Source organism: Vigna radiata, unplaced genomic scaffold (genome assembly GCF_000741045.1).
Source record: "Vigna radiata var. radiata cultivar VC1973A unplaced genomic scaffold, Vradiata_ver6 scaffold_161, whole genome shotgun sequence".
Classification (NCBI taxonomy): domain Eukaryota; kingdom Viridiplantae; phylum Streptophyta; class Magnoliopsida; order Fabales; family Fabaceae; genus Vigna; species Vigna radiata.
The window spans coordinates 55648-67476 of record NW_014542362.1 but is presented as its reverse complement, the minus strand read 5'-3'; the positions used below and the strand labels follow the sequence as shown (position 1 = coordinate 67476).

Below are 11829 nucleotides of genomic sequence, written 5' to 3'. Positions count from 1 at the left end.
TGTTAATCTTTGTTAGTTATATGAAATAATTTTTTTTTCTCTTTTTCTCATTTTTAATGGTCAAGTCATCGATGCACACCTAAAATGGATGAACCATGATTTTTAACCCATGAGTTAACTATGCAATCCACTCTAACCTGTTTTTAACGAATTGGAGACAAGAAGGGCAAAACGAACCAATATGAACAAGACTTGCTGATTTCCCATACATAGTTAAAAGACTATCCCTGCTTTTGTACCCATTTCACACAAACCACAAAAAAACATATTCTTTGATTGGTGAAACGGTTAACTTAGTTTAATATCTGAACCAACATTTATTCTATGATCAAATATTATTCAGTTTTGCTATACATTTTGTCTGATTTTCTTTTCAAATAAAGTCAAGTGTTCTTGATAAGCTAAAAAAAGATAATGACAATGGGTAAAATTCATATGGACAAAGATATGGCAAAGTAACATTACAAGTAAAAATGTACAGGTTAGGACAAAAGAATTGAAGTTAGGATGCCTCACTAAACAAGATATACATGTCAGGAAAAGCTAGGTAATATTATTGGAAGAAAAAGAAAAATTTTCTGTTGTGGTCACGATGCCTTAGGAAGAAACTAGTTTCCACAACTTGATGCCTGAAGATTACTTCAATTACCAGTAACAGGAGCAGAACCACTACCTTGCCTGGTTCTTGGAATAATTATAGGCAAGCAACACACCAAAACAAATAGTAACTCCATCATGAAAGCCATCATTGCGATCCATACAAATATGCCCAGCTTCCAACGCCATAAGATTCTCTTGATTAAGGGAAGTTCTGATTCAATAATAACTGATGAATCATATATTTGAGGAATGCCAGCACCAGGTGGATATTCTGCTCGGTGTTCTAGTGTTACTTTCAAGCATGAAGTAGGTACATTTCCTTCAACGAAACCTCTCAGCTTGACATTCAGTGTCTGGGTCTCTGATATAAAACCAGTGACAAGTGGTACAATCTTGAGGAATGTCATCATTAGCCGGATAGGCTCGCTTATGAATTTTAACATGCAAGGTTGGGTCGCAGTCCAAATTGTTTTGCCATCAAAGGACAAGAAGTCTACCTTGATCTACAAAATAGACAATTCAAAGAAGAATTCGTAAGCAACAGGAACCTATGAAGTATGAATGAACTGCAATTATCATCAATCATCACAGTTCAGATTTTTAACCAGAACAATGCAAGAAAAAGGAAATGGCAATGTTAACAAAACGAAATTATCAAAGAAATCAAGATCACACAATCAAAGAAAACTGATTCTTCTTTGCCTAATTGATGCAAGTAACTACTATTTTACAGCACAAACACCACAATGATAAGAAATATAGTACGTACAAAGACAAAAAGAATCACTTGAGTTATAAGTTTTAGCTTTTATGTAAAGGCCAATGAAGTGTCGTTGTCTGTAACACAAGTACATGACATTCACTTGAATACCACACTTGGCATATATCGCAGAAGAGGATTGTGCTGATAATTCTCTACCCTGTTGTCATCCATTAAAATTTAATAAGGGCACCAGGGATTGGACTCTCTAAGCAGTTCAACTCCTACCAAGCAAGTTGAATGGCTGAAAAATCTTTTCATGAGCAAGAGCAACACCGATCTATACAGCCACAGTACAAGCTATTGAACTTGTTCAAAGAAACTAATTCATAAAACACTAGCATCCGGTTAGCATCATTTCTTTTGTCCAAACTCCAATCCAGATACTCGTATAAAGCAAAAAAATAAAATAAAAAAAAATCTAGAGTTAAAGCTAGCACCCGGTTGCCACTCAAATGCTACAGAACTATCTTCAAAAGTATAAACTATAACCACAACCATCAAGGACCCCCAGACTAACACTACCGTTTATACTAGAACAAGCACAACATCATTCAAGAAGTTCATTTAGTACTCTGGATTAATTAAAATGAATCAGATACGAGATGAGTACCTGAAAGATGCCAAGGTTTGTGTTGTATTCGGACTCTGGCACCACTAATGAAACAGCGACCTGCACCTTCTGATTAGCAGGTATAACCCTTCTACCCATCCGATTTCCAACAGCAATGTTCGTTCCAGAATCATGCCCGCTCCTAACATTATCACAAGACATCAAAGGCACCAATGCAAAAGGACTCTGCTTGGTGTAATCAAAGTTAAAACCCTGACTCATCTGAAAAGGCTTCTCCACCACACTCTTCACCAAAAACCCACTCACGAGAAGAGAACAAATGAAAAGAGCAAACAAAATGCAACAAACATAGACCGACCACAACAACCCCCATCCACACCTAAACGCAACATTCCACAAAGACTTGTGCTCTTTTAACCACTCCTGAGCTGAAGAACCAATGCACCCACAAACACCACACAACACTCTACCCAAAATATCCACCAACAAACCTTTCCCCTTTCTAATTGCTCCAAAAGGGTCCATAAAAAACATGAAAGCGTGTACCGTAAGCCACACTGGGCATTTCAGTAACACAAAAAAAGCATTGATTTGAAACACAATTGCTCTAATAACCAACCCAGTTATATAATCGAGCAAGTTAATAGGGGAATTACCGAATTCCACGGCCGAGTCCGCGAAATCGGTGGCTCTGTCGTCATTCTCGGCGGTGGTTAACGTCGATTCCTCATTCCCCTCTTCGCTGGCAACGGTTGGAGATGGAGAGGAACGAAGTTTCTTTTGATTCGAATCGCATCTCTCGGGGGAATCCTCGTTTTCTTTCGGAGTTTCGAGGTTTCGATCGCTCCGAAGGTTTTCTCCGGGAACGGTGGACGAACTGTCGTCGGAACAGGTCTTCTTGGGCTCCCTAGCCGGAGAATGACGTCGGGTCGAACGACGGCGGACTGTGGTCGCCGGAGTTGGGGAGGATGGGTTGAGGTCGGAAAGAATGGAAGCCTCAGCGGAAGATTCCGGCGAAGTATCAGGGGTAGCGGGGCAATGGTTGAAGGGGCAGTGCGGTAGAGCGTCGAGGAAAACGTCGTCGTTTTGGTTGTTTGGGCCTTGAAACGATGAGTCCATTGAAGATGAAATGATGGAATATTGAACTTGAGAGGCTCGTTCATTTTGAAGCCACTAAATTCAGAATTTGCTTTCTGAAAAAGGAAAGCATATTTCTAAGAAAACAACAAAAATATTATATTGCAAAACAAACACAAAAAGCTAATGCTTTTTTTCTTCAAAAAAAAAATTACACGTTTTTTTTTTGTAATTTACTTTTTGATATTCTATTTTGCATTTTCTTTGAAGGATTATATTTCAATAATTTAGGTGAATGATCTACTAACTTTAACATTCATTTCAAAATAAGCTCATATGAGAGTCATACAAAGGAAACATATTCCTATTTCTTTTGTCTTTCTGTAAAATAAATTCCTTTATATTTTATAGCTAGGAAATGTATATTTATTAATCTTTTCATTTTCATGACACGAAAATGATCAATAACATAGATAGATCGTTGGGACAGTCAATTGTTATGGATGAAAACAATTCTGAAAAATTGTCAAAGATTAAAAGGCAGATAGATTGGATAAAGAAATATAATTATTTTAATATATAATTCTTTTATTTGAGGTATTCAAAATCAATTCATAGAATTGACATTGAAAAGTGTACTTTATATATAAAAAGAATTAAAGAAACGTATAGAAAATGGTGATTTTGTTTCAAAAGTGAAGAGATTGAACCTTCGTTTCAGCCAACAAAATTTTGAAATAATATTATTTTTTAAAATAACATTTAGCTATTTAATTAATGTGAAAGTTTATATTTATTTGTTAACATTATTTTTCAAACTATTATTGTTTTTCATTATAATATTCACATTTAATAACTATTTAATAAAAACAAGAGTAGTGGTGAATATATTAGAACCTTATTGAAGACAGTAAGGTATAATAGAACGGAATACATTATTGCCAACAAAATGCATCAAATGTTTATTTTCTGATCTACAATCTTTTTTCTAATTTAGCCCTTAGAATTCTCCAGAAGAACTGCTTTGAAATTCTTAAAAAGGACTAAGTTAAGAGTAAAGAGAGTAAAGCATATATAGAAGAACATGAACCTTCTCTTCAAATGGCATAAATTTGTGCTGCTTCTACTTCAGTTTCTGAGCCGGAGTTTGATCTACTCATGAATGTGTTCTTCTTCCTGCCTATTTGATAATGTTTACTCTTGAGCACATAGTACGTCATACCACCAAGAACACCAGCCATTGTAACTCCCCCAACAACAGTGACAAGTATTGCAGCCCACTTATGATGCCTACCAAGTACTATATATGACGCTGATATGAATGCAACAGTGGTGCATATAGATGCTAGCCACATCATCTTATTGATCACCTTCACCACCCTCATCTCAGACTTTGTTCTCCCTCTCACAAGGGTGATCTGAACTACCACAACAGCCAGTGACGTGAAAAGCGCTACGGAATTGCACAAAAAGAAGACTTCAAAAGGTATTGTGCCTTCCATCACTGCCGCCCCAGTATCAAAATCTCCACCGGGAACACTGAAAATGGCAGCAAATGCAAGCGTAGCAAAGAGAACTGCAACCACCGTTACTGTGTTGGTGGCGTTGTTGATACCTGCTCTTTGCAACTTGCGTAGCTCCATGGCGATTCCGTTAACGTTCATGTTGGTTTTGCGAGTTTGTTTGAGCTGTGAGCGAACGTCATTTCTAATCTGCGTCACGGTGTTCCTGATGGGCTCATCCCTTGTCTGGTTCAGATTGTTCGCATTGAGTGCCCCGTTAAGAACTAGGGAACCTCTTATCTCTAATATTTCTTCTGATGGTGGAAGGGATTGAGCAATATCAAGAGCTGTTTTGTGGTCCCTTGTTAAGGCATTCACGTTCGTGTCTGGAAGAAGCAATAGCTCATTCACTATCTGCGTTAAACTATGACATATCATAGGAGTTTATTCTCTCTGCATTATCATTCTAACAATTTTTACATCGCCACATAATCAAAGATCATAATTAATGAACATACCATGAACATAAATAATATTTTCAACTGATATATAAAGTTATATTCAAACATGTTTTAAGAATAATAACATTATCTTGTTGAGTTATTCAGGCAGTGTACAATACCTCTACCCTCTTTTTCCTTGTGGCTATGTGCAATGCAGTATTGCCAAACTTATCTGGCAGCATGACAATTGCTGCATCAGCTCGAAGAATGCTCCTCACTGCTTCACAACTCACACCCTTCACAGCCATGTGCAGTGCAGTTTGGCCTTTCTTATCAGTTCTTCTAGCAAGTTGTTTATCCTTCGCGAGCAACAAATTTACAACATCAACATGTCCCTGGCGGGCAGACAAATGAAGTGCATTCTTTCCGTTTGATCTAGATAATTCTATTTGATTAGGGTCACGTGACAGCAAAAGTTCAACAACACTCGTATGCCCCCCAGTGGCTGCAGATATAAGAGGGGTTGCATTTGATCGGTTAACTGTCTTCATAAGCCCCTGATCATATTCTAGTAGCAGCTTAACAATAGCTGCAAAAATGGAATTAATTCTCATTAGCTATTGAAGGTTTGGTATATATAGTTACAAAGATCCATCACTCTCTTTCATCTTCTTCCAGCCTAGCTAATGAGAAAAAAATTGCACTTTCTCAGTGTTTTTAGTCCTAATCTTCAACAAAAATTAGCACCAAATCAAACATTTGTTACACAAATTTCAAGGTAAAAAACTCAAATTCCAACCTAAAATTTGCAGTCATGTTTTGTCCTAAAAAGCATACTCTTCTAGCTGTTAGTTATTTCTGGTCACATGGTAAAAATATTACTTCTTTCAGAGGCAGGGAAGAAGATAGAAAATTAACAATAGAGGTGAATATTTGATTAGGTTGAGAGGTTGTTAATTACATACATAAGTGACCACGGCTAGCAGCAATGTGAAAGGCATCAAACCCTAGATCATTCTTCGACGAAATCCCTTCGGTAGAAGAATATGACAGAATATCTCGGACCACATCAAGGTGCCCTTTATCAGCGGCAATGAACAACGCCGTCTCTCCCAACTCATTCACATCATTCACAATGGCAGACCTTATGGCCGAAACCTCCGCATCGAAATCGCAGCTGCTTTGAGTCCCCACCATCTGGGCATTGATCACGTCCATAATCTCCCTCACTGCCGCCGAGTCGCCTCGCCGCGCCGCCAGGTGGAGCTCCGTGTCGTTGTGGCGCCCCGTCACCTGCCTGACGTACCTCTTCTGGCCAGCGACGGGCTTGGAGGACGAAAGGAACTTGCCGGAGTTGGAAACCAGAAGAGCGTTCCCGGAAGATGAGAGGACCAAAGTGGCTTTCCTCGGAGTGTTAGGTTCGTGCTGATTAACATTATCTTCAAACTTGGTTCTATCCATGAATAATAAACAGTGATGAAATGAATCGAAGGAGCTATGTCATTCAAAATCATACAGTCGGTGGCGACATAAGAAACTTAACCTCTGGATCCGCACTATAAGCCTAAGCGTGTTTACGCAATGCATGTAATCTCAACGCAGGGAGAAAGCATGCTCTTCTTTTTGCCCTAAGAATTGCACTCGTGTTAGACGTGGAATAAAAACTAAACTAGACTCTTAACAAGAATATTAATTTTGTGTAAGAATAATGTTAAAACAAGATATATTACTCTAATAATTGATAGCTTCTTTAGTAGGATTCTTATGAACTTAATATATCACATAGGGGCATTATATATTTACAACATATGTCTGTCTTTTACAAACGTCTTTTATGTAGACTTAATGTATGAAAAGTGTAATGCAAACTTCATATATATCAATTCGAGATATATTCAAATTATATATGAATATTTCATCTCACACAGATCATTTTTATAAAATTTAATTAAATTTATAATGTTAAATTTTAATAATACGTATATATAAAACTTTACATTATCAATCAATAAAATATCATTACTAATATTTAAAGATAAGCATTTTAAATACTTACCAAATTGATCATAAAAATTTTAATACAGAGATTGATTTACCAAATTGATCGTAAAAATTTTAATATAGAGATTGATTTCGTAAGAGTATGTTCACAATCTAAATAAAATTGTCCATAGTATAAAGTTAATTACTTGATTGTGTGCTAAAAAAATGGTATGATAACTTATGAAGTAAATATTGTTTAATACTCTTATTTAGTGAAGATAGTATTGCGCATTTGTACGATGAAAGGTCATTTTGTACATTCATTTATTCATTTATATTGTATGATCTATCAATTATTTTGTAATGGAGGTTAGGTGAGTTAAGTCACAGTAGAACTATGATGTCTACACTTTTAGGGTGTGTTCACTTGGGGTGAACTACTGTTCACGTGGATGAGGAAGCGATGAATTGCAGGATCAATCGTGTTCACTTGAGTTGATCAGCGAGGAAGTAACTGAAGAGAATTGTGGAATATCACCTTTTTCCATCACTCGCACTTCTGCGAAGATTTGCAATGAATTATAGTGAAATTACTTTTTTGCCCTTACTACAAAGCTGAGAAAAAGGTAAAAGAGAAAAAGTAAAAAGCATACAGAGATCTCGTATTCAAATCCAGCCTGGGTAGTCGATTCCAGTGTGCTTAATAAATAGTAATGCACAGTGTGAGCCATCACGAGTACACGACGAGAGCGTTTCCCTCTTGCCCGCGCTGAGGTGAGCAAGGGAGGAGCTGGACGTCGCGGTCAGCAATGGTTGCCAATGACGCCTTGGGCTGAGTGGGAGGTCCATCGCGGTGGCTGGTCCGGTTGGGTGGATGCTGTGGCGGAGTGAGTGCATGAGTGACAGAGGTGGCACATGTGCAGCGGAGGCAAACCCCTCCCTGATTGCCATTTTCGAAGGAGACCCTAGGTCTCTGGAAAGCTGAAAGAGTGTAGAATGAGGGGAAGTTGGCAGAACACCCACTGGGTTTCTAGGTTAGAAGGCACTTTGGGCTTCTAGGCCAATTTTTTTCTAAAAAAAAACGAAATCTCTTTTCCTCACACCTTGTTTTTTTCAAAAATACCAAAAGTAATTATAATTTAATTATTTTTAATTTTTTACTCTTAATAAATATTTTTACAGTTAAACATAACATTAACAAATATAATTTTATATTACTTTAATACCTATTACTTTAATACCTAGGGGTATTTTGGTAATCTTCAATTTCTACCAATTAAACAATTTTTTTAAAATTGTCACATCAATCAAATCCTACACTAATTCTCACAAACTTTACTTTTAAATTCACTCTCAATTATCTCCATATCCACTCAAGTAAACACAAAAAAAATCCCCCTCAAATCATCTCAAATCCACTCAATCACTCTCCCCCAAATCATCTCCCCCAATCACCCCAAGTGAACACACCCTTAAGTAGAAAAGGGATTACATTGACTATATATAAGATATATATTTTGGTCTAGGGATAAGTGTTTGATCCAAAAATTGATATTAAAACATGATTACGAGTTCAATTCTAAGTAGAACAATTATTTAGGGAGAGATTCTTAAAGATTGCACAATTATCCTATGACATAGGTCAGGTGATCCAAGTCATAATCAAATAGTTTGATTACTAGAGGGCCAATACTAAGGGAAAGATTGTTCCAAGAAGCTTCAATTATCCTATAAGGGAGGCTAAGAGAGCCAAGTCACAATTACATTTATGCTCTTAAGAACTCGACCCAACAATCTAATGAAGAATTGCTTAGTACTGTTGTGTATATCATATGTTTTACACTTGTCTTAGTCTGAAAATGTTTGTCATATGTCTTTATGGAGAGTTTATTATAAATATTTTGTGTAAATAAACACCTTTTTGTAAAGCACTATTTGAGAATAATCGCTTCTTTCCATGATTAGATTACATGCACAGTTTTTCAATAAAATCGTTCAATTCAAATTAGCAAATTAAATTAAATATAATGTTGGTCCATTTAGAGGTTGGCTATCAAAATTTAGCAAATCAAACCATCTAATTACATTAGTCTAGCTAAACACTATGCAACTTAACTTTATTTTTCAATTACACAAAAACACATATTAGAACATTCAGTAAGCATGTGTGAGACTCATCAAATCATTTAATGAAATTCAACATATTAGACCTTATGGTGAGACTTATCTGGTTAGGCTCACCTAACATCTTACAAGGCCTAAAAGTTGATTTTTATCATTGATTTTCGTTTAAGCTTAAATAATACGAATTGGATAAGTATAAGTTAAAATAATGACTTTAGTCTCAAATGCACTCTAAGAAAGTTAAGATGATATGTTCTAAATAATTTGAGTAAAAATGTAATCATCATGAATTTGTGGGTTGTAGAATGGTTAGTTGTAAATGGAATTTTAGACACTAAAGGTAAGATTGATGGCTAGAGGTCACTTAGAAACAAGATGTTGGTTATAATGGTGTATTATCTTTAGTGGTGAAACAAATATCCATTAGGATGTTGTTGGTCATGGTTTTTGAGTTTAACCTCAAGTTAAAACAAATAGATGTCAAGTAGGGATGCAAAACGGATGGGACAAGTACAAATTTAATTGTACTCATACTCATCCTTGAAGTGAAATTCATACTTGTTTGGGTCCCCAATACTCAATAGGTATAAAATTTATGTCTCATCAATGACCTCATCAAGTAATGAGTATACTCTTACTTATACTCACTCACATAAATATTTACTAAAAAATTTATTTTACAAAAAATAAAAAAATAAAGTTGAAAAAAACAAAACACTATAAAGAATTAGGTGTTAAAGGGACACATTTTCTTTTCTCTATTACCAAATAATAATGAATAACTATAATCGCATAAATTTTAAAATAAAACTAAGTTTTTTAATAATTTGAAACGAAGATAGGTGTGGTGACAATGATGGGATAACATACATATTCCCATAATCATAGTATTTAAAAATTTAGATATTACTCATTCTTATGCTTCATTAATCTATGTATATCTCATGAACATTGTTATAATTTAGTTTATTGAGCATGGGATACAAAAACAAATTTTTAGTTGCATAAATGTTCTTTGGATATTTTGAGGTGTTTCAGTGCAAGTGTAGCTAACTTAAGCTCATGGAGGTATGAAAATAAATAGGTTGAAGCTTCATGACACCTTCAAGATAAAGCCAAGAATAATAAAAAATCAAAATCACAAAAGGCCAAGCCAAGAATCAAATGAAGAAATCAAGACATGCATTAAAAAGTAAAGAAATTTATCTAAACTGAACTGAATATGACTAAGTCAGATTGAACCTTGCGATTTTCTCTACCTTTTTCCACAAAAAAGGTTTTGATAATTGATTAATTTTTATGATAAAAGACAATTTAGGAAAAATATATTTTTAGATACTTTATTTAATATTTTAAAATAATTATCATATTTAACTATATTAGTAAATATCAAAAGATAATATTTGTCAAATCTTTTTTATTCTGGCAAGATTTTCTTAAATCGTTTTAGATCTCCACAATAATCAAATATATCTTAAAGATATTGGATTATTTAGAAAATAATTAGAGGAGATTACATATCAAAAAGAAAATTATAATAGAAAAGACCTAACCTAATTTCTACATAAAGAAAGGGAACTTATTAACCCTTTGGGGACCTAATGTTGTCCTCTCCCTATCCTTTCACGAACCTCCTTCTATTCTCTTCTATTTTTATGTTATTTTTGTGTTTCATGGAGTGTTAAGCCTTTATGGTTGATTTTGTTATAATTTCTTAATTGAATTCTGATATTAGATGAAATAAATTTGTTTGTTATTTTGATTATTGTTGTAATGTATGTTTATCTATGTCTTTTGTCTCCAAATCAAGTAAAAATAATTATTTTTACATAGTAAAAAGTTAGCACAGTGTTAATCTACATGTATATGTATAATATGAGTTAAAATGGCTTTTAGTTTTAATTAAGAATGTACTGTGATTAAATTTAAAAACTTTCATGTGATGAAAATGAGTTTTTGTTCATAATTGAGAATATACTTTGGTTAAAGGTAAAAACTTTAACAAGAATTAATCAAGAATGTATTTTCAGTAACTATTTTTTTACTTGATAAAGGTGATAAAAGAATATACATGGTTAGACATAATAATATTTAATTAAGAATATACTTTGTTTAAATTTACTATTATTACCACAACCACAATACATACTATAACCTAGAATAAATTAAAAATATACTACTTTCTATAGAAATTTAAATCACAACATTCACACCATATCACATTCAACTCAGGCACCGGAAATCAAATGCTCAACACGTCACACACACATAGCTATCATGGCTCAACCCACATGACTCAACTTGATACAAGTCATAAGACTCTATTTATGAAAGTTTAGTGTATTGCATAGACTAAGAGACCATGCACCTATAATCATTTGATCCTTTCTAATACACATGAGCTATCACTATATTCAAAGAAAAGAAGAACCTTGTTCCTCATCTCACAAATATGATAGGATAAATGTCTACATCGACTATGTATGGATTCGACTCCTAAGTACTTAAATGTAAAGAGCACTTTCAAATCTCATAGCTAATTAAATATTTTTCTCCATATATAAGTCTAATACTAGTAAAGTGATGATCAATTCTTTTTAGAATCTCAATTCAATACACCTATAATGGCATCAGCATTCAATAAGATTTCACGAATCCCTACATTCTTAAAAAATGCATTCATATGCTTTCAAATACATCTCAATCGGACATTCACATATATACATGTGATATATAAGGAAATTAAAAGATTAACCAAAACTAAGA

At 34.4% G+C, this 11829-nt stretch overlaps 2 protein-coding genes across 2 annotated transcripts; both read right to left on the bottom strand.

Annotated features, from left to right (window-relative positions):
• Positions 1-436: 436 nt before the first annotated feature.
• Positions 437-3130, bottom strand: LOC106779784 (seipin-2). Its single transcript, XM_014667977.2, has 2 exons — positions 1974-3130; positions 437-1103 (listed from the first exon to the last, which is right to left on the bottom strand). The coding sequence occupies exons 1-2, from the start codon at positions 3051-3053 to the stop codon at positions 642-644; spliced, it is 1542 nt and encodes a 513-aa protein (XP_014523463.1). The 5' UTR covers positions 3054-3130; the 3' UTR covers positions 437-641.
• A 978-nt stretch (positions 3131-4108) lies between these two features.
• Positions 4109-6417, bottom strand: LOC106779763 (ankyrin repeat-containing protein ITN1-like). Its single transcript, XM_014667959.1, has 3 exons — positions 5922-6417; positions 5136-5545; positions 4109-4927 (listed from the first exon to the last, which is right to left on the bottom strand). The coding sequence occupies exons 1-3, from the start codon at positions 6415-6417 to the stop codon at positions 4109-4111; spliced, it is 1725 nt and encodes a 574-aa protein (XP_014523445.1).
• Between the last annotated feature and the right edge of the window lie 5412 nt (positions 6418-11829).